Source organism: Sebastes umbrosus, chromosome 13, assembly GCF_015220745.1.
Source record: "Sebastes umbrosus isolate fSebUmb1 chromosome 13, fSebUmb1.pri, whole genome shotgun sequence".
NCBI classification, from domain to species: Eukaryota; Metazoa; Chordata; class Actinopteri; order Perciformes; family Sebastidae; genus Sebastes; species Sebastes umbrosus.
The window spans coordinates 4,869,330-4,892,763 of NC_051281.1; the positions used below are offsets into that span (position 1 = coordinate 4,869,330).

A 23,434-nucleotide genomic window follows, 5' to 3' on the forward strand; every position below is an offset into this window, starting at 1 on the left:
TTTGCTAAACAGTTGGAGTAAATTTTAAATATCTCATAGTTTTTGCCAGTTTATAATTTTTGAGGATCTGCATTAGACTCATATGGTGCAAAGATGCACTGAATGTGGTTAAAACTCAATAAGTATGGGTTTAATAAAATATAATAATAATAGCAATAATAATAATAATAATAATAATAATAAAGATGACCATAGAGTAGGCAGAGTCTGATATATAAAGATAAAAGTTTATTAAGAAAGTTCAATACAGTTGTTACACAGAGTATACATGTTCCATATTTTCATTGTAAACATTTTAGTAAATATATTTCACAGTATAAAAAAAAAAAAAAAAATTGATTATACAGTAAATAACAACATTTTGGGAAAGAAAACGAAAAATAATTTTAGAAAATCTTTTTTTTTTTTAAATCAATTGGGGTCTGCGAAACGATTGGAATAAATTTTAATTATCTCATAGTTTTTGCCAGTTTATAATTTTTGAGGATCTGCAGTAGACTCATGTGGTGTAAAAATGCACTGATACAGTATATACTGATATATACTCTATGTAATCTCCAATTACATAGAGTATATATACATGTTGCATTTTTTCATTATAAAAATTGTTTCACAGTATAAAATAGAAAAATTAAATAAATTATACAAAAAATAACAGCATGTAGGAAAAGGAAAATAATATTATAAAAAAATAATAATAATAATAAACAATCAAGCGAGAGTAAATTTGAAATGTCTAATAGTTTTTGCCAATTTATGATTTTTGAGGATCTGCAGTAGACTCATGTGGTGCAAAAAAGCATTGAAGGTGGTTAAAACAGAATTAGTATGGGTTTAGATATTCATAACCAAAGATCATTTGCAGTAGAAATGCATGGATTACAATCAACAAAACAAAAGATAACATTAAAATAGTAGCAGGAATTACTACTCAGGTGGGAAATGTTTATCAAAACTGACTTTTATATATGCCTGAAGTCAGGTAGGTATAGCTCTGTCAGTGATACTGTCAAATATGCAGTTATTCTAAGCCAATTCTGCTTGTTGAACACAATGCCAAGTTACAACAGATAAATGATTAAATAATTGCACTGCCTCCCATATATATTGATATGTAACAGATGGTGTGCATAATGATAATATAATAATGTAGTTTCATAGATTAACAGTTGTGTGTACAGTGGGAGGGTGAGCTAAACAAAACAGTAAATTAAATTATATATCATGTTGATGATACATTCAATAAATGTTAAGATAATGGTAGTTGATTGCTTTGTCATTTTAGTTTAGCGTTTATTATTTGTAGATTATTTTGTTTCTTTTTTGCCTCATTGAGTGCCCTTACCTTTCCACTTGTGCAATTTTGTTAATAGTCTGTTTTGTTGTCAACACTGTATATACTGCTCCTATTTGTATACTTCCTTCTATTTAAATTGTTCATATTTTGTTACTCTGTTTAGCTCTTTTTTTTTACTGTTAGCTGATGCATCTTGTTTTTTGCACTATCCCCTTTGCTGCTGTACACTGCAAATTTCCCCACTGCAGGACTAATAATAAAGTAATATCTTATCTTATCTTATCTTACCTAATGATTTTATTTATGTATGTTGTTTAAATGTTTTTTCCCATTGCTTTGATAAAGTAATATCTATCTATCTATCTATCTATCTATCTATCTGTATATGTGCAACGTTGCAACAAACATCCTTGACAGCAGCCCCTCCCTCCACATAGACAAAACATGACATCTATTTGAACCAATCCGCTGCTTTAAAAAAACAGTTACGTAATAATAATATTGCGTGAGGAACCAATCACAGGCCTCGAGGGGCGGGACTTGAGAAGCGCCCCCATTTAGTGTGTGCGTGCGCGCACTCATCCGCGTGTTCGCGACACATCAAACTGGAGACAGCCACGTGATCTCCCATACAGCTCTCTGATTGGCTGCTAGGCGTTCAGATGGGCGTGGCCACAGTGGACGGCGTGCGTTTGTGCCTCTCTATGTGACACAATTACAACAACTTTGAGTCGATGGTTTAAGGGGGAAGTTAATGCGATATTAACCAAGTAAAAACTCACCCCTTTAAACCACAAACATTACAGCAACTTCATGCACAACTTGGGGAATAACACGCTGTTGTTTTTTATGTACAATGAGGAAGGTAAATTGAAGAAGGGAGCATTTCCTTGAGGGATATTTTTTTGCACAAGATTTTCTCGCAACGCCCCGTTTGTTTTTAGGATAGCTGTGCAGGACTTCTTGGAGGTTTTACCCGGAGTTACTCGGTCCATATCCCGCGTGGATTTTGCCCATTTCTTTCCCATGAAATCGACCGGAGTGTCGCTCACCACCACCGCCGCTGCTGCCGCTGCATCTGCCCGGAGGAGTCTCTGCGCTGCTGCTGCTGCTGGTAATGACGAGGAGAAAATGGCGTCGGGAACTGATATCGAAGAGGACTTTCCGAAGCTAACGGCTCAAGAGAAGGAGAGCCTGCTCGGAACTGACAGGTTAGTGTTATTATGATCTCCTCTGTGACTCACACTCTCAACAGCTTCTTCTTTTCTCTCTGAAATCTTCTTTTGAAACAACAAATTGCAAGTATAACCGGGAACTGTGTCTGTGTCTGTGTGTTGTCTGTCCTCTACTTTGCTTTGCAGCTCACTGTTTGGATTTCACAGGCTTCAAGAAGATGGCGCCAGAACGAAGGCCTTGCTGTTAAAGGTATGAACACAGAATATGAACAAGACCACCTCCTCTGATTGTTAGTGCACCTTGAAATAAGGTGGTACAGACCTCCAGAACAACGTTGCTGCTCCAGCTATATATGTGGCTAACAGAGACACACACACACACAAGCTTCCTATTTCACACACAACTTTGAAGCTTTCAGTTTATGGACGTTGGTTATTTGCACAGAATAAAACCACTCCTGTGCATTTACTGTAATGTTTATCAGTATTAAACGTGCCCAATTGCTGCTAAAATCCGTGGTGTCATCGGTTGTTGTAGAGATTAAGGTATCATGCTATACAAGCTTCCTATTTAACCCCTAACTTTGCAGCTTTTGGATGTTGGTTATTTGCACACATTTCTGCACCGCTTAGCACATAATAAAACCACTCCTGTGCATTTACTGTAATGTTTATTAGTATTAAACAGGACCCACTATATGCTTCTCACGGTTATCTCCTCTGATTATTAGTGCACCTCGAAATAAGTGGTACAGACCTCCTGCAATTATATGTGGCTAATACACAAGCTTTATATTTACCCCTCCAGCTTTGCACACAACATTTGCACAGCTAAGTACAGAATAAAACCACTCCTGTGCATTTACAGTAATGTTTATCAGTATTAAAACAGGCTTCCTAGGAAGATAACACCTTGATATTACAACTTTGGGCTCCTAAGGTGAGCTTATAACACCATGCTAAACAACTATTATGTGTTACTTGCAAGAGTGTGACAATTCAGCAATCAAAAGAAGGTAAAATGCACACTTATTTAACGAGTTTAGAGGCATTAAGTTGACAGAAATGTTCACACAACATTTTTGCACATTTAGGCACAGAATAAAACCACTCCTGTGCATTTACTGTAATGTTTATCTATATTAAAAAGGGCCCACTATATGCTAAAATCCGTGGTGTCATCTGGTTGTTGAGGAGAATAAGGTACCATGCTATGTGATTAACATATATAGATATTGCTATAAACACAATAGTAGAGGCAGGCAATGTGTGCAAGAAAACACCTTGATATTACAACTTTGGGCTCCTAAGGTGAGCTTATAACACCATGCTAAGTAACTGTTATGTGTGACTTGCAAGAGTGTGATCAAAAGAGGGTAACATGCACACTTATTTAACAAGTTTAGAGGCATTAAGTTGACAGAAATGTTCACACAACATTTTTGCACAGTTAAGCACAGAATAAAACGACTCCTGTGCATTTACTGTAATGTTTATCTATATTAAAAAGGGCCCACTATATGCTTAAATCCGTGGTGTCATCTGGTGTTGTAGAGAATAAAGGTACCATGCTTTAAACACCGTTTGTAATAGCAGATATCTCTATAAACACAATGGTAGAGGCAGATATGTGTGCAAGAAAACACCTTGATATTACAACTTTGGGCTTCTAATATGAGCTTATAACACCATGCTAACTAACTGTTATGTGTGACTTGCAAAAGTGTGACAAAAGAGGGTAAAATGCACACTTATTTGACGAGTTTAGAGGCATTAAGTTGGCATAAATGTCCCCACTAAACCTCAGTAACCTGCAGCTAGAGCTTGGGGGTTGTGCGTCAGCTGCTCACTCTCTGTTAGCATGTTAGCATGTAGCGGCTAACATGCTAACAGCGGTTTTCTCCCTCCTCCTTTACTCGCACTTATAGCCACTATAGCTGACATTATGGGGATAGAGACAAACACTAATCGTGCAAAAAATAATGTCTGCTTGGCTCAAGATGGCGGGGTGTTGTGGGATGAAAATACCTACTAGCAAACGTTTGCTAACAAGCTAGCAGCGGTGGCTAAGCTAATCACCATTTGCCAGGTTCAGTGTTTGTAACAAAGATGATCAATTATAAGGAGGAAGCAGCCTCTTTAACTGTGTGTGTGACTGTTTGGTGCACACACACGTCGAGTGCATGCAGTACATGTTCACCACCGCCTGTGTGTTTGATGTGTGTCCTCATCAACATGTGGCTTTCTTGTTGAAGCTGGTAACATTATTGTTGTCTTTCAGATTTAGGCTCAGCCATGCATGCATGTTATTGCTATTTTTTGTTGCTGTCAGTGTCCTTCATACTCTGCACAGACAGGCCTATCTGCATCATAACATTTACATTTATAAGATGGGATCTTTCTTGTGATAACATCACATGCATAAGGCTGTGTGTGTGTCACATGTTGTGGAATAAATAAATATTGATATTTACATTCCCTCTCTGGACTCTACCCTTTTATAATGTGGGGGAAGGGAGATTATTAGCTGTGCATGTGGTTGAACTGATACAGATTAGTACCATCCCATTATAGTAGTTTTCACAATTGCAGGATAGGTGCAATACGAGCATTGTTTTGTTTGCTGAATCATACCCGTGCAGTACATGTTCACCACCGCCTGTATGTTTGATGTGTGTCCTCATCAACATGTGGCTTTCTTGTTGAAGCTGGGAACATTATTTTTGTTACTTTCAGATTTAGGCTCATCCATGCACAACGTTTGTTGCCATTTTTGTTGCTGTCCGTGTCCTTCATACTCTGCACAGACAGGCCTATCTGCATCATAACATCTGATTGTTGGATTTTTCTTTGTGATAACATCACATGTATAAGGCTGTGTGTCTCACATTGTGTGGAATAAATCAATATTGATATTTACATTCTCTCTCTGGACTCTACCATTTTATAATGTGGGGGAAGGGAGATTATTAGCTGAGCATGAGGTTGAACTGATGCAGATTAATATTGATTGATTGATATTGATCAATTATAAAGCAGAAGCAGCCTCTTTAACTGTGTGTGTGAGTGTTTGGTGCACACACACGTTGAGTCCATGCAGAACATGTTAACCACCGCCTGTGTGTTTGATGTGTGTGTGTTCCTCAACATGTGGCTTTCTTGTTGAAGTTGGTAACATTATTTTTGTTTAGGGGGTGTACTTTCAGATTTAGGCTGAGCCATGCTCTCCATTTATTGGCATTTTTTGTTGCTGTCAGTGTCCTTCATACTCTGCTGGATATCTGCACAGACAGGCCTATCTGCATCATAACATTTATAAGATCTGATTGTGGGATCTTTCTTTGTGATAACATCACATGCATAAGGCTGTATGTGTGGGTCACATTTTGTGGAATAAATAAATATTGATTTCAAATAAAGATTGACATTCTCTCTCTGGACTCTACCATTTTATAATGTGGGGGGGAAGGGAGATTATTAGCTGAGCATGAGGTTGAATTGATACAGATTAGTACCATCCCAATATAGTAGTTTTCACAACTGCAGGATAGGTGCATTGTTTTGTTTGCTGAATCATACTGTCTCTGCCTCTGCAGGGTGCTCCGCTGCTAGCGAACCCCTGTTTCATAAGCAGAAGAGCAGCATGGCATTATGCCAGCACTCCCAAAAATGTGTGTAATAATGCATGGTTTGTATTTGCCGCATGACAAGGAAGTGTGAGGAAATGGCATATTGGTGAATGATTCCTTCTGTGAGGTAGGGTTTAATCACAACGTGATTTTAGTTTGATTCTTTCAGCAATCATCTTAGTATTGTTCAAAATGATTATCATTTTGGCCATAATCGTGCAGCCCAAAGGGATCTTCATCTTCTTTTGCAATACTGGATACCTGAGTGCATCACTTTACCATGTTACAAACACAAAGTAGTTATGGGAAACTTCAGAAAGAGGGCTGCAAGAATATAATGTAAGAGCATGCAGAACTGTACTAGAATCAGTATGTCACAGTACAATCAATGATTTCATTTCACCTAGTCCTTTGCTTTAGGCTTTCAGATTTATGACAAATACATTGGTGAAATAATTTCATTTTAGAGAGTTGTAGTTGGTGTCCAGTTTATTTATTTTTTGTGACATCAAAGCTCAACAAGATTACCATACGCTGAAGGAGATGCTCTGTTCAACACAAAATTACCCCTTTTTTTTAACGGATTTTCTATTTAGATATTCTATTATGACATATTGCATCCAACATAATTATTTTGTGGACTCACACGCACAGTCACACTCACTAGTAATTCCTGTTCAGTGGCTGCATTATGGGCTAGCAAGAGTAATTTGTTTAGCCGTTGTTTGAAGGTCCGTATTTGGGCATTGAGCTGGTACTATGCAAAACAGGCCTGGAAGGCTTGGAAACGCACCCCTTTGGTAGTATGTCAGTCAGCTGTGTCTGATCCTCAGCTCTAATAAACCCAACATTAAGGTCAAGCTGTAATTAAAATTTGCTTGCCATACCAACCCTTTATAACTTGATCGTTTTTGTGTAATATGCATTCAACCATTTAACTCTGTATTGTTCATTGCAGCTGTGTAGCAGCCCTTTAACTCTCTACACTGCTGTTGTTCTTTCATTTAGGCTGTTAGCTGCTACGGTGCTCTCATCCTGAAAGCAGAGGGGAAAGTGGACCCTGACATTTTCTGCCAGCTGGGCCACTTCAACCTCCTGCTGGAGGACTATCCAAAAGGTGAGAGTTTCAATATGTAAATCCTTCTTTCTTTTCAAATCTGTATCTCAGGATCAATCGATTCATTTCTGATATTTGTATTGGCTTGTTCTGCCTCTTGTTGTATTGATACTGTGTGGTTTTAAATTGTTTGTTTTTATGTGGACCCCAGGGAGACTAGGGACCACTTTGTGGAAGTTAATGGGGATCCAAATGAAGAATTGATAGCTAGTTTTTTTTCATGAGCAGTCATTTAATGTGCGCTGCTGTTGCTTTGATTTTCTACCCTCATTATTTTGGATAACACTGCTAAAACCTGCTGACAAAAGATTATTCTGATTAGACATTTCCCGCTGAGAAGTGTTAAAAGTGCAGCTGAGTTGAATATCTTGAGCGTTTAACTTTGTCACTAACTGCTCATTATCTCCTTCTGTGTCTCTCCCTCTTTCTGCATCACATTCTTTTATTCATCGCACCATTTTCTCAGCATTATCTGCATACCAGAGGTACTTCAGTTTACAGTCGGACTACTGGAAGGTGAGTTTGCACAACAATACATGTTGGAATAAAACATACAATATTGCAGGCACTGTTTGTTGGGGAGCCACTATTCTTTTCGGCCTTTTAAACGGTCATTTGTGTAGTCTGCATGGTCTTCATTGCAGTGTTCACTCAACTACAGTCAAAAGTCAGAGCAGTCAGAACATACCAAGATAGTAACACACGTCTCTTTATACATAGTCTCCCAGTTTTAGGTGTAAACTTAAACTTAAATAATCTCATTTTATTTAATGATTGCAAATAATAGTCGGTAGTTGAAGTAGCTGCTCTGTCAGACCTGCAGCCATTCTTGCTTTCTGCTTTAAGTTTGGTCATCAGCAAGTGAAACACATGCTTAAATGTATTGTGGTCAGGTGACTGAATTGGCCAATTAAGAATACGGCAATGTTTGGCCATAAAAACGACATGTTTAGGATCATCTTTCTGCTGCAGTGCCCTCAAACTGGGTCACTTTTTATGCAATGTTCACCCAATAAGAATGTGACTGTCCTCAGACGCTCTTAAAGCTGCAACTCTGTACTGTAATGTCACAGCTGTTTAAATTAATATCTGAATGAGCTGATCTACAGAGCCAAACAATGAAAAATGGAGAGCGCTGTACATGGACATCTGCAGACCAAATGTACTGTAATTTGAGTGCTGTGCACACAAGAAGATTGGGCTGGTTGTCAGCTTGTTGTATGTATTTGATTATATTCTATAGGACACATGGATGTACTACACTGTTCAGTTCATGTAAGGCCACAGGGAGAGGGTGTGCCTGAGAGACAATGCAAGAATTGAGGGCGATGGAAGTCCACGGATTCTCAAGAGCGGCTGACTGTCAACTCAGTGTGTCAGGGCTTTGACATGTGGCACATTAGTAACAGAATAATGCAAATCTTCAGGTTGACCATTACTATGAAACAAGAGCCTTAGACAGTAACCCACTGTTGCAGATGAAGTAAAATAGTGATGTTTACTAATTTGGGCTGATAGTCAATGATTCGAATCAAAAGATCATTCATATTAAAGTATCATTGCAGTTAGATGTATAACTAGGAGAGTACAGGCACGGTCGCACCTTTCACTTCCGTTCTACACGAGCGAAGGGACAAAAAACGTTCGCTTCCGGTGAAGAAGCACATTCGCATCTTTGCATTTGTGCGGAGTTCAACTTTGGTGAACTTTCAGACGAATATCGCCTCAGCAGGCGATGGTAACTCGACTGCATTTCCGCATGTGTGACCGTGCCTTTAGTAGTTAACCTAGCTCTGTCACTGACTGCTGCCGAGGCTGATAGAGACAGACTGCTGCTGTAGCCAATGGCTGTGCTTTGGTTGTTGCCATGGTTGTGCTGGTAGAGCGTTGTATTGAAGCTACCGCATTGCTGAACTCCTGTGGTTTATTGATAACACATTTGTCATATCTGATAGAAGCACTGCATGTTCAAGTCCGATGCTTTTTTGGCCAATGTTAATAGGAGCAGTAAAGAGTAGTCACAGTACAGCCACCGTAGCCATATCCAGGGTGATGTGTCCTTGGTGATCCCATCACAAGTGGACAGCTCTAAGTACAGGTGTGAATGCAATCAAGACACATTGAGATCCGATATGGCCACATTCTTTTAGCAGTGTATACGTGAATGTGTCCTGGGCCACATTAAGGACCGCCCACTCAACTGACGTCCCGCTGGGATCCGCGGGGTCTCACGGCGCTCTTCATGTGATTAGACAGGCAGACGCAAGCGCTTGTCTGCCTCGTTGCATGGAAACGGCTTCTGTGCTCTACTGTATCCTGTCGGTGCAACTGTATTAAAATATATCTCATCTATAGGCTACATAGTCTACATACTATCAGAGTAGGCACGCAAAGGGCATTATTATCAGCCTGTCGGAGATGTGTCAGTGTTTTTGTTCCGGTGCTCTGCACAGAGCTGATACCCGCCTGCCCATCAGCTCGCTCGCTCGCTCGCTCTCATCCCCGACTCTGAAGCTGCACGCCGCTGTTGCCTGGCAAAGGCAGCGGCACGGAGGTCCCTGGGGACCGCCGGTAGACAAAAACCTTAGGCTATATTTTCATGTTAAAAGAATGTAACCAAATCCACGAATATGTAGGATATCACTACTGACATTCCTGTAATATTACGTCACAACATCTGCTGTATTAGCCGTGTGTTTACTACGTGTTTATTTGCATATAGAGCGGGGAAGTGAGATCCAATGACAAGTGGCCACTGGATACACATGTGGAGACGCATTCTAACGCCAGGGGTGAACAGATGTACTTAGAGCTGTCCACTTGAGATCACATCACCCAAGACAGGGCCATAGATTCAACCACAACTGCAGCCGTAGTCCCAGCAATAACCGCATTCACAGTCACAGCTTCAACCAGCACAGCCAGGCAGAGCAGCTGCAGCTTGATCACAGCCTGTGGCTGTATACTGTCAGAGCTCAGCCTTTTTGAAAGGAGTAATGAGCAATAAATGCATAATGAAAAGTGTCATGTCATCTCTCCGTTCTGTAGTATCTGCAGAGCGTTTCCCTAAACTGGCCTATGGATCAGGGGGAATGCAAAAACTCAATTCCAGGGAACGCTAAAGTAGTTCAGATCCCATAGCCAGTAGTGTAGCATTTGTCATTTCCAACGAGCTTAGCTGCATAGGACTTTTATGAGGACGTGATCTTATATTGTGGATGTAACAATGTTTTAGTATTATTTGCAGAAATGTTGGCCTCAGTTTAGATTGCCTACAGTTCCTGCTCATGGCCTGGAGTTAAATTGTCCAATCAGCTGTGATATGATGGCGTCCAGCCTGTGCTCTCTGCGTGGGTGAACGGGCCCGTTTGGTTTGATGTTTCACTGTTTGGAATGGCCATTAAACAGAGGTGCTAAGAGTTGGGACTGTGATCAGACCTGACAGCTCGGGGCTCCTCGCCATTACAGAGCTCCACAGTGAAGCGAGGGTGTTAGGTCATACCCTCTGCTAGATAATGATGTAGGGCAGACTTGTCTTGGTAGCAGTGGTGATGTAGAATAGCCTGAGTATGGAGTCCAAACGCTTTCATTGGCCAAAGCCAGACTGGTGCGGCTTCCTAACTGGGAAGAGGATACGCAGGAAAGATGTGTCAACATAATTATGTTGATGATGGAAATGCATCGATTTATGCTCAGTGAGTTGGTGTTACTCACTGCAGCTGTGTAACTCTACTGACTTTAATATTTGTATCATGTGTTATGCCTCTTAACTGGTTGTACACTTCATTATAAAAGTAATTATAGAATCTTTGAAAAAAAAAGAAAATCAGTTTGAACTGCTTGTCTGCTACACGCTATAGTGTGTCACATTACTCGATATGAAAGACCAGCTAATAGCAGATGATCACTTGATATTTTGAGACCTTAAAAAATTATTTGAAAGAAAAAGGAATCGTATTGATCGAGATGTTGTCTCAGCTACTTGCTGATCCTCATTAGGGCATGATGACGCATGACCATTGATCGGTCCCATATGTCTGTTTTTGTTATGTTATTATGTTCATCAATACCTTGACATATGTTGGTTGTACTGCCCACTCCTTTCTGCTTGATTAGTTATAACATTTGCTGAGGTGTCTTACACCGGGGGGGGAGATAAATGCCCCTGTATTGCATATGTAAAGAGTTAAATTCTCATTGGGCATAGCAGGTTGTGTCACTTGAATGGTTTCTTCTACTAGAAAACTGTTTCTTGCATGACTGTACAACTTGGTATGCAGTATCGTAGGCGTTATCAAGCGTTAATTCATCATGCCCCTCGTGTGTAAAGGCCTTTAATTGGTACTGAGATATGCAATTTTATGTAATGAACATATGAAAATGCAATGACACATCACGGTTATAACTTCTAGCTTTTAGCTTCTTACCAGGTTGTGGACAGTAATCATTACAATGTGCTGCTCGTTGTAACAATTTTCTAACTCTTTCTTTTCAGGATGCTGCCTTTTTATATGGCCTCGGCATGGTTTACTTCCATTACAACGCATTTCAGTGGTAAGTGCTTAAAACAAAAATAATGAATTGCATGCATGCCATCATTGTGGTTTTTCGTTCCTAAAAGATGCCTTGTAATAACTGTAAAGCTGTTGTAGTTACATTTTATTTGTGTTTATTTCACAGTACACATATACAATGAAACCATTGTGTCTTAACTAGTAGTTAGTTGACATGTTTGAGCTCTTTACTGGCCATCAGCAGTTGGGTGAAGATGCCAGCGTTGCATGTTTCATAACTTAAAAAAACCCCTTAAAAACACAACGAATTCTTGGAGGTATGGATGACTAGCCTACTAGCTAACAAGATAAAACATCCAAACACAGCAAATTTGGAGCTGTTGTTTTTTATTGTTGTGGTCGAGGCTTCCAGTCTGCTAGGTTAAACCTCAATCTCTTGTCTAAGGCTTCATGGGTTCCTTCAGGTGTGAGAGTCACCTGTGGGACCTGAGTAAACCAGTAGTTCTGTTCATGGTACGTGAGTCCTGAGACACTTAGAACATTTCCGTTATTGAATTTCATCAGCTCTGTGCACTTTGTGTGACATGTAATGGCAGAATTGAACTCCTTCACACCAACGCACATCCCTAGTTAGGAGCCTGTATGTCCGAAAACCACAAAAAAAAAAACAGAAAGCCACAAGGAGAGCTTGAACCTGCAAGCTAAATAGTTTGTGGTAAGGTGAGCTACAGGTGAGATTTCTGTCCAGGCAGAAGGCTGCAGTCATATACTGAGTTGATGTGCAGGATAAATGTGTTGTCTATAAGATAAGATAAAACTTTATTCATCCCGAGGGAAATTGCTGTGCTTACAAAGAGTGCAAACATAAAAGTCTAAGATAACATAACTTTTACAATGCTGTCAAGAATAAGAGTCGACTGGGAGCATCGCTTTCCTGGCTCTGAGAATTTACATATTACTGATGGTCCACCACCATGGAGGGCTTTTGGGGTGTTGCTGTGCAAAGAAGTGAGAAGCTTTGAAGTCCATTGCATGAGAATTGGTGGCAAAACGGCAGCAGGGAGATACGTTACGTGTTGTGTGACTGTAGTCATCATGTTTTGATAAAGGCAGATTTTGTGGTCAGCATTGCACTAACTGAAGTGTCCTTAAATGAACCCTATAGCCAGAGTAGTAGAGACAGAAGAAACGTCTCTCCGATATGTCAAACTGTAGCAGATGGTCCGGCATTATCTGTCTTCTGCTACCTTTGTGCCCGTTGAGCATGGTGTTTCTGATTTAGTAAGCTACCACAACAACATTTCTTTGGTCTATTTTCCTAGTCAAAGCCAAGTCTTTAAAACAATGCTGCTCATTTTAACGTCCTGGATTTCTGCTTTTAAGCTGCAAGAAACCTCCCGATGTGCCCATTATCACTGGATCCCTACAAGTGGTGGGAGTTCTGCTATATTTGTGTGTTTGTGATAGTCCAAAAAAGGAACAAAACATCCAGTATTTTTATCGTTGGGTGTCCTGTGATCTTGTCCAGGCCCTCCTCAAAAGAGGCCCAGATGGACCCTTTACCCACTGTGGCTCAGTATCTCGAGGGGACTGTGCTGTCAAACGTGTGCTTTTAATCCTACAGATTTAGAGACCATTTTGGGAGTACAGTGTGTGCAGTGAGCCCCATCTCTCTGTCCCACAGGGAGCAGAGCATCGCTGCCTCTGACAGAATCACTTAACAGCTTTTCGCTTGTACCGCTAATAGCTACGATGGGCTTGATGATCTGTCTTCCAATTACTGTACATCACGCTTGTAAAAAAGTGAGGTGTCAACATTTCAGTCCTCTACCTCGTCACAGTCCAAATTGCATGCTTGAAATCCAGCTGCTTAATAAGTGGAAATTTAACTTTTGTTGAATTGTCACACCAGGGCAATGAATTGTCTTTAGCCCCTTTCACACAGCCTGTTCAAGGCGGGAATGTTGCGCCGTTATTCTGCCGCGCTGTTCTGTATGAAAGGTACGGAGAGGGAACGGGGGGGACAGAGTTGTTCCACCTCTTCCGCCTTTTGCTCCCGCGATGCCGGCTGCTGTCTAAAATCACACACCGGGGCGGCAGCGTTGTTTGGGTCAGTGTGAAAAAGCGTAACGGCAGATCTTCTTTACGGCAGTATTGTGATATCTCTATGTGATAGGGGCTTTTAATTACTACTTAACTGCTGTCATTTAGTGTTTTTGAGTGTTATATATAACAAGCTAGCGGTTCACACTGCACTGGTTCTGAATCGAACCACTTCAACTCCAGGTTCTGATACCTCCTTCACCTCTACTGGCTTTTCTCCTCTGTCTTCCTTCTGCTGCCCCTCTACCTCATCCATGACCTTGAAGGCCTCCAGTATTGGCCTGCCCCTGTCCCCTTCTCTGAGGTCTGGGGACTGTGTTAATGGGGCGGAGGGAGGGTGTCATGTTGGGTTTCGCCAAGAGGATTATGTCACCCCAAGGCCAGGGCCCAAAGGAATGCTGAGCTGTCAAATGGTGAATGTTACTTCACAGGGCTGAAGTGGTGCTCAGTGCAAACAGTTAAACACTGGCCCAACTATCCAGCGTGTCCGTACGAGCTTGTGATTAGCGGTGTGAATCTTAAGGTATCTCACTATTCAATTTTATTTAGCATATTCTGTCCGTTCTTTTCGGCCCAGATGTCAAGCAAACATCTGACTTCTGCAGAAGACCAGGTCGGTCCTTTCCCACTCATGTTAACCTGTCGTTTACCAGCGTCCATCTCAACAAATGGCAGCACAGGCAGCCTGCATTTTGGTTCGCTTGGAAAACGAACTGAGATCACCTCTCACAAGCGGTCTTGCACCGGTTGTTTTGGTCCGCACTAGAGTACGATTACTGCGCTCAGAACCGCCCAAACGAACTGCACCAGAGTTTGATTGAAACTGACTAAATGTTGGCTCGTTGTGATAGTATTAAAGATGAATATCTGTTTGTTCCATGGTTAAAATCCATCCAAAACAAGGTTTGCCCCAAGAAAATATTAGCTTAGAAATATCATGTAGATTTGAATGTGGAACATTTACACCATAAAATCTCAAACAGTACATCAAATGCCGTCCATATAATGGAGCCTAATGGTGTTATTTGCCTGGCTTCTTTGGAAGCATGTGCAGTTGTTTTGCTGTCAGATGCCCTTTCACTAAAGGAGCGAGTAGTGCTCTGCTCATCTTTTGGCCGGAGTCTGCCTTACGCTGTGTGTCACAACCTATTCTGTAGAAGCATTCACTGAGGATTCAGCCAGCGAGGGAGGAAGAGGGTTAACCGGAGCACAGAGAGAGGGAGGGACCAGATAACGAGGAGGAGGAGGAGGAGGAGGAGGCGCAGGGAGACGGGGAGGAGGAAATGGGGGCAATGAGTTCAGTGTGTGTGTGTGTGTGTGTGTGAGGGGGGCTCCCAGTCAGCAGTGAGCTCAGTGCTTCATACAGGAAAAAAAGGCTTCATGCTGACATGCAATTGCCATTGTTGTCATAGCTACACAGTGAGTGGGTTCAATTGGAAACTTGTGTTTGTTTTAATGTGCTCTTGTCTCTGTGGACTTGTTTATTTCAATATTGTTAGGAGAGGAGTAGGAAGTTTGCTGCTAACACGGCAGCAGCCTTTTTCAGCATTTCAGCTCTTATCTGCCATCGTGCTACAGATAAAGTCTGCAGACACCGGATCATTCAGTTCAACCAGCGAATGACAAATTGAGTCTTTTGCTTTCATGTCAACGCAAAGCCTTACTTCTCCAAATGTGTCACTGTCACTATCACAGACATTATTAACTATTTCTTAACAGGCTGTAAGATGTCAAAGAATTGAGGCGACTTGATTTTTGCAGACGGTAATAACAACTTTCACCCATTTATGTTGCCTTCAAATGGGGTCGTGTTTACCGCGTTCACGAGAAGAGTCCATATGAACGCCCCCCTCATGTGGTATTCACGTGGAAAGTTTCCGAAAGCTCAGAGTTCACGAGTTGTGATGTGAGTTTGACGTTGTCAGAAATGTCTGAGGTGCATGGAAGTTAATTTTTCGGTACATAATAATAAGTGAATATATTGTAATTTTAGTAATATATTGGTTTTCTTCGTAATTTTATAATACGCCTGAGGAAAATGTTGATATTCTCAACGGCCTCATCCTTTTCCTCTGTCATTACGCCTTTGCATTTCCTACATTATGTTACCCACGTTTTTAGGAGCGCTGTTCTCACGAATGAACCACTTGAACGTCAAACATATCGTGTACACGACTTCCCATGTCGGAAACTCGAGCTCACGAGTTTCATTTGAAGGCACCAATAGTCAGCCGTAGCAGCTGTAGCTAATCAATGTTAATTCCATTAGTTGACTTTCATGGCTCTTGTCTGGTTAATGTGCTCTTTGTTTGCTGGTGACTGTACTATTTATTTATTTCTCTTTTTGTTTGAAAAGAGTAGGCTGTGTCCTTTTACTGCGGTGAATCTATTTCCACGCAATCTAGCTGCTTGTTTCACATCATGTAGTTACCGTCTATCTCTTCAGTCGTGGAGTGTAAATGACTGACAGCTGGTCGTTAAGGGGAACAGGACGTCAAATCTTCCAGTTAAACTTTTAAGCACCTCATAGCACTATTATAAGCTTATCATCTGAAAAGCCCTGAATCAAGACCTCAGGGATTTGGGGCTGTGCAGTAATTGTCCATTCAGACTGGGAAGCTAACATTAGCTCCAGCAGTGAAAGTGCTGAGTCAATCGTGAAATCTACTTGAAATAAAGTTTGCTCCAAATCCAGGTTTGGACATCTGTCTACACTTTTTTTTTTTTTGTCTGTGGATCAACTTGGAACATTTCAAGTGAGCAGTGGACTCAGAATTCAGTGTTTCTGCTATGAGTTACAGTCATCCAGTTGCATGTTACATTTCCAATTATGTTTATTCCGTCACTGCGGATCGTTGACTCAGTAAAAAATGAGCCTAGTTCACACTACACGACTTTAGCCCTGATTTTTCTGCTCACCTATGTTTGAACTGTTCAAAGACGCAAGCTGAGAGGCTCACAGATGCATCCCAGATATCCAGCCGGTTAAACACCTGGACCGGTCGGGGAGCCCGATCATAAAGGCTGCATTACACTTTAGTGATACATTTTTCTGGACCGATTTCGTTGTCCTAGCTAAGTGAAGATTAAATACTGTATGCAAGCACCAGTAGGCCCCTTTCATACTTGTCATTTCAAGTGTCTTAAGGCCCAGGCACACACAACAAGTTGCCCTTGAACACATCGCAAAGACTACAGCCGACGGCCAGTTAGCACGTACATTCTGCGTCTGCGTGAGAGAAAATAACTCTCCACACCAGCAGGTCGTGGTAGTCTGTATTCGTAATTCAAAAAGGGAAACAGGAAGACCGAGGACGGCGGATATACAAGCCGTTGTTATGATACGTACATGAAACAAAGTGGTGTTTGCCGACCACGACTTAGCTTCATCCCAGATGGCCATGTTGCTGTGAAAATCTGTGTATTCTGGGAACGATCAGATGAGATGAAGATGAAAAATGAGAAGAGCCTTCTGTGTGTGTCCTCTTGACTTAACTCGTTTGCTTGCTTTCCTCGCGTCTGTTTCTCTTCTCGTGAACTGATTCGTTTAAGCCAATCGGAGTGATTTCTCTCACCGACGGGCGAGAAAATGGCGAAGAAACTGCTTCCTGATGCTGTAATATTGCAGGGCTAGAGATGGCTATTTAACTGTAATTTCTGCGTCACTTAAGCTGCAGCTTAGGGAGATGGATGCATTTGCAACTTGTCAACAAAATGCATCTCAAACCACCTCCCGGGATGGTTTAAAAAATGAGATTTCACTCCGTCTCCAATGCATTTAGGTTCCATTTACACTTAGATCTTTTCTGATAGCTAGTTACAGTCATACCTAGATTATCACCATATTTTCAATGTTGAAGTATTGAGTCATATTGTAATGTTTGAGTTTGTCGATACTGCCCATCTCTGGTGAATGTTTCCAGCTGATTAAAAGTCAGCTTATCAGGTGGTAGAAGAGTGAGGCAAGGGGAGGATATTACTGTAACCAGATGGATTATTTTAAGATTCGCCATTAGTGTTGGCCTAAATATGTGTATATATATATATATATATATATATATATATATATATATATATATATACTGTATGTTTCTGGTTGTATTAAACCTACTCTGTTTCTGTGTCTTTTCTCAGGGCAATCAAAGCGTTCCAGGAGGTGCTTTACATCGACCCCGGCTTCTCTCGATCTAAAGAGATTCATCTGAGACTGGGACTCATGTTTAAAGTCAACACAGACTACGAGTCAAGCTTAAAGGTAAATCTAAACGGTTTGGAAAAAAAACTCTCACATTGTGTAATAGAATGAAATGGGAGTCGTGGTGTTTATTTTGGTTCAGGTCATGGTCGGGTCAAGCAGGGCCTGATAGTAAGCTTTAGAACCAGATATCAGCTTTCAACACCACATCGTGCTCTTTTCAAGGTTTTGTGGTGTAAGTGTCATGATACATTGATTATGAATGATGCTCTGATCTGTTAAAAGGCATGATGGACGAGATCAAGATAAATATACTCTAAGAAGAAAATGCTGTAATTGGGAACAGATGTTGTAAGAAATATTTTTTTAATAAATATCTGTGCGTGTAATTTAAATAATATTTCTACTATTTGGTGAATACTGCAGAACCAAATCTAAAATTGATCTGCCAACACTTAACGTTCATGGATTCTCATCCTCATACTTCAAACTGTGTGTTTGAATTGAACGACATTAACACAGTGGAATCATTTTCCATTCATGCCAGTCTGTATTGTATACCTGATGTGCAGTCATAGAAGCCTCCTTCCTGCCCAAACAGACTTGACCTCCCGTGTCCTCAGATTAACAAAGGCTGGTGGATCATCTGTCCCGTCTGTCTGAGCATGAAGCCCGTCTACTAGCCTATCTCCTGACACCTGTGAGCCATAGATGTGCAGGCAGTAACGAAGGGCTTTTCTGAATGGAGCCTATGGATCTATTGTTGTCTGAGAGTCCTGGTTCCCTTTAGGGACAGACTGCTATCTGATCCTGGGCCTTTGTCCTCCTCCAGACATTCTGTCACAGGAGTTTTTATTATGCATTTTAATGCATTGGCATAATATTGAGCCTTGCAGAGCATTGTTTTACAGTTAAACTCAGAGGATATTTGGTGAATGGAATAATTCCTGTTAATTACCTAATTCTGTTGCTGATATAGAGAATTATGTTGTAATATAATTCAATATTAATGCTTGAATCAGAACCTCTGACTAGGGATGTCGCAAGAACCGATACTTCGGTACCAAGTCGATGCATAACATCTGAAACATGATTTCACTCTGAAAACATGGCAATACTCTTTTTTTCTACGGTATCGCAGGTATTGTCAGGGTTTGAGATTAACAGTGTCCCGTTGTCCCAGGGATGATTGCAAATGTGTTTGGGTCGCAGTGAACTCACTATCGACCTCACTAGCTCTCGTCCTATTTCTTCCGCTGATAATGCTTCATTGTGAACAACAAATCGGTGTTGAAATCGGCAGGACGACAGCTAGTTGACGTCAAGGCCTATTGAAGGAGGCTGAGACACGTGCGGACACGGGTCTTGGGGTATGGGGTATAACACATGCGCAGTGTAACTGAAGCTGCGGTCGTGGGTTACGATTGGCTCAATTTCGGCGAGTGCAGACCAGATTTTACTGCGCATGTGTTGTACCCCAAAGACATGACGTGCTGATGACGCGTGACCCAGCCTCCTTCAATAGGCCTTGGTTAATGTTTGCTGTTCACAGTCGGTAAGCTGCACCGTCGTTCACGGAGCTAACAGCTAACGTTAACAGGAGGTGCCATTGATTTACACTATGATGCGTTCAGGCTCTATTCAGTTAAGAGTATTGGGCGAGGGTAAATTCTAACGTCATTGTGATGTGTTCAAATGTTTTCTTGTAAAATTTAGTTTTTTGGCAAGAAACTTGAATAAGTCCATTTGTTTGAAGGAGATGTTTTCACATCAATATAAAATAGATAACAGAGAGGAAATTATGAGCTGTAACGTTGTACATCCGGTGAATACAGTATACCTTTATTGAAGTACATGGGATTTATTGTTTTACTTTTGTTTTTTACCGCGGTATTGAATTGGTCTCGAGAATCGTGGCATTTCACTGGTACTGGTATTGACTATCTAAATTTCTGGTATCGTGACATTCCTTCCTCTGGCACAGTTTCAACAAGCAAACTGAATATTATAAGTTTCTCAAAGGTATTTATTGCAAGAGGATTGCACTAGATAGTTTGTCTACCCTTGCACAATTAAAATTAAAAGAGTGTGTATTGTCTAGGAGATGATGCACTGTGTATGAGTCTGTGTATTGGTACAATATTGAGCTAAGTGGGCTGCACGTGCTGCACGTCCTCACTCTGCCTTGCATGCGCCCCTCCCTCTTAGTCCTGGCTTATTGCCAGCAACACACACACACACACACACACACACACACACACACACACATACACACACACACACATATGCTTGCTCCAGTTATGGATAGGGAGGGGTGTTTGCACGTTCAAAGGAGCAGAGATTGAATAAAGGTAGGAGAGGGAGAAATGAGAGGAGGGAAATAGAAGGGGGGGAAACAGGAAATTGTTGGAACAGACAGTTTGCTGCAGAGGATGAGTGTCGGGAGGAAGGATGCTTGTTTCATGGTGCTTCCTCTCCATTCGTTCCCCTTTTCCTTTGGAGCACATCGGATAGAGGAAGAGAGTGAGTGATGAGACGCCTGCAGCTTCTGAGAATACTGAAACCTAATTACCAGCCAGCAGCTGCAATTTAACATTCGGACTGTCAACGAATGTTCTAGATTCGAATATATATTTAAATAGTAAAAAAACAGATATTCGAATATGAAAATGAATACTATCGCGTCTGTCTTCCTCGCGTGCACTGAATGCACCACATAACAGGTATCGCACAACGTCACTTTAATTGATTGAAAATGAAATGTAACGTTAGGTCAAGCTGAACGAGGGATAATTCAACGACAACCGTAATGAAGACAGAGAACTCGGCCACAGAGAGAGAGAGAGACAGTGTGTCCTAACAGCAGCGTTACGTTACATCATATAAACAAACCACGTACCTATCAGCTGTGAGCTCCAGATCAGACTGGAGACTTAACTACTTAAGATGAGTGAGTAGTACCTGCTGCTTTCCAACGTTTGTACTTTTTCAACAGAAAACACACGTAGGGCTGTCGCAATAACCGCGATATTGACAAATCAACCGCAGGGGATGGCAAGCAACCGCTACGCTCACGTTTTTTCTTTTTTGAATTCTTTGCAATGGTAGTGCCACATTTTCACATTTACAAACAGCAGGCGCTTCACGAGATATTTTTTTTTTCTGGTCGCCGAGTGTTGAAAATGTTCTTTGGGTAAAACGCTGCGCTCATCGGTGTCACTTTATTTATCCAGCCGTCTGATCACAATGGAGGAGGGGTGGGACAAAGAGCAAGTACTCTACCTTGTGCCGACATTTTTACTTCTGCGGATATTCCGTATCATAGCAACCAGATGCAACCAAAGCGTCTCGGCTGAATAAAAAAACACAGCGCCTCATTGCCCTTCTGTGTTCTGCATTTAACAATAAGCAAGTATTAATTAGTATGATTATTTAAAAAGCAACAATATACCTCATAATAGCCTAACAATAACGTTTATTTATAATACCGCATATTGCGCTGTTGAGCCAATTGTTATCACCGCAGGGGAAATTCCTTCATCGCGATAGCCCTACATACACGTTTAATATTGAGGAAATGGCATACAATATAGCCGACAGCAAGTAGGAAACTATCGGATGATCTCCCTACAGCCAGCTGCCACCTTATTTGGATTTTTGTAGCGATATGAGCCGGTGTCGTAAAGATAACTCTACAACTTCTCGCGAACAGTTAGGACACGGTGTCATGGATATAATGCACCAAAATGGATATTTGAATAGTTCAAACATATACATGTAATCACACCTAACTTCTCTCCTTTACCCACGATACACACAGACACCCACACTAACTTAATTGCATCATTGGCTGCTAATTTAGCAAATGAGAGACGGGGAAACGAGATTGCAAGAGTGTGTTTGTGCGCTGCATGTTGGTGAGGTGATGAGTCGGCTCTCTGTAGAGCCGTGTAGCCATAGAGAGGAGCTTTGAGCCGAGAAAAGAGGTGAGCTAGAGGAAGGAGGGGAGGCGGGGAGAGAGAGGTGGTGTGTGCTGCCTGTTCCAGCTTTGAGGTATTGTGTGTCATCTCTCTGCACTCTCCACTGCAGCCGTCTGCTGAATAGTAATCAGTGACACCAGGATAGAAGAGGGGGAAGGAGGGAGAGAGAGAGAGGGAGAGAAAGATAGCAGAGAGACGGAGAGAGAAAGAGAGAGAGAGAGAGAGGAAGGCGAGACATGGGGAGGGAGGTGGAATGCCAAGCTGACAATCCTGCTGCATTATCTGCCTGGTGGCAGAGCAAGTGTGAAAGAGAAGGAAGGGAAGGAGAGGAGAGACGGAGGGAGAGATCTACAGGAGGAGGATGCAGTGGGCTTCCAGGAGGAGTGTGATGTGCCAGCGATCTAGGTAACGCGTGTGTGTGTGTGTTTGAGTACAATCTCTGACATTTAGGAATCTGGCTGTGATGAGTGTGTCTGATGTTTTGTGGCTCAAAAGGAGTTTGTTGAAGCAAGCTCCAGAGTGTGTGTGTGTGTGTGTGTGTGTGTGTGTGTGTGTGTGAAGCTCTTTTGCCCCAGCAGCCTTGGAGGCAGATATTGATATTTGGCTTTAAGGTACCGGCATTTTTTTCTTCTTAGAAATCCACTACAGTTGACCGGTGGAGAACGGCAGCACCGGCAGTACAGTCTGTTCTCTAACTGTGTGCTGGATTCATGTGTGCAGTTTGAGGATGCTCAAGAGCTGTGAGTTTTTACTGACCCAGATAGAAGAGACACTGCTGCTGGTGGTGGTGGTGGTGCCTTTTTTATTCTTTTTAAATGCATGAAGCCGCGTGTGACTGTATTGGTGCAGCTTTTAGTAACTGTCACCTTGAAGCCACCTATGGGTGCTTCCCTTCGCAGATTAACAGCATCAGACACCTCGCTTGGAATTATATATTTTTCACCTTTCAGCTGCTGGTATTTAAATCTGCTGTGCACATTTCTGATGCAAACATAAGGTCAGGATGATGGTGGCTTACCAACATGTGAGGGAAATAATGGAGATGTATGGCGGCCCTAAGGGGGGTCAGGAGAACGGCCAGAGGAGAACCCCCCAGGGAGAGAGTTGTCCCTGCAGCTGTGTGATGCACTCCCGGGCTAATCTGTTCAATGACCCTGGATGGAGATATTGGCTAGTAGCGCGCCACGCCTTGACAGCCCGGCTAAGCCTCTGCAGACATCTGTCTTACCCGGCAACTGTCTTACACATGATGTGGTAGGATGACACTATAACTACAGGATATATCAGTGTGTCATTATGAGGACTGTGTCGTCTGGTTGCACACGAGGAAGGAGGGAAGATGAGTGATCCAGAGACAAGAATATCTAAGGTTCAGCCCCTCCAGCTATCAGTGTCCTCTCATGTTACGGTCAGCAGGGTTCATT

The 23,434-nt window shown here is 41.7% G+C and overlaps 1 protein-coding gene and 1 long non-coding RNA gene across 6 annotated transcripts in view; one reads left to right on the plus strand and one right to left on the minus strand.

The window, feature by feature from the left end:
• Positions 1–1,810: 1,810 nt before the first annotated feature.
• The window catches only part of kdm6a (lysine (K)-specific demethylase 6A), a 46,213-nt gene continuing 24,589 nt past the window's right edge, over positions 1,811–23,434 (plus strand). For 3 of the 5 annotated variants that reach the window (XM_037789467.1, XM_037789469.1, XM_037789468.1), the window contains exons 1-6: positions 1,813–2,508; positions 2,659–2,722; positions 7,110–7,218; positions 7,685–7,734; positions 11,714–11,772; positions 17,970–18,090. In XM_037789467.1, coding sequence (XP_037645395.1) covers positions 2,324–2,508; positions 2,659–2,722; positions 7,110–7,218; positions 7,685–7,734; positions 11,714–11,772; positions 17,970–18,090 — 588 coding nt within the window. In that variant the 5' untranslated portion in view covers positions 1,813–2,323. Of the gene's footprint in view, positions 2,509–2,658; positions 2,723–7,109; positions 7,219–7,684; positions 7,735–11,713; positions 11,773–17,969; positions 18,091–21,662; positions 22,416–23,434 lie in introns of those variants that run through there. The other 2 variants (XM_037789470.1, XM_037789471.1) reach the window with 2 other exon arrangements.
• Positions 4,945–15,748, minus strand: LOC119500052. The gene is made up of 3 exons (XR_005209515.1): positions 15,608–15,748; positions 11,690–11,695; positions 4,945–4,955 (listed from the first exon to the last, which is right to left on the minus strand). It is a non-coding gene; the product is annotated as an uncharacterized LOC119500052 (long non-coding RNA).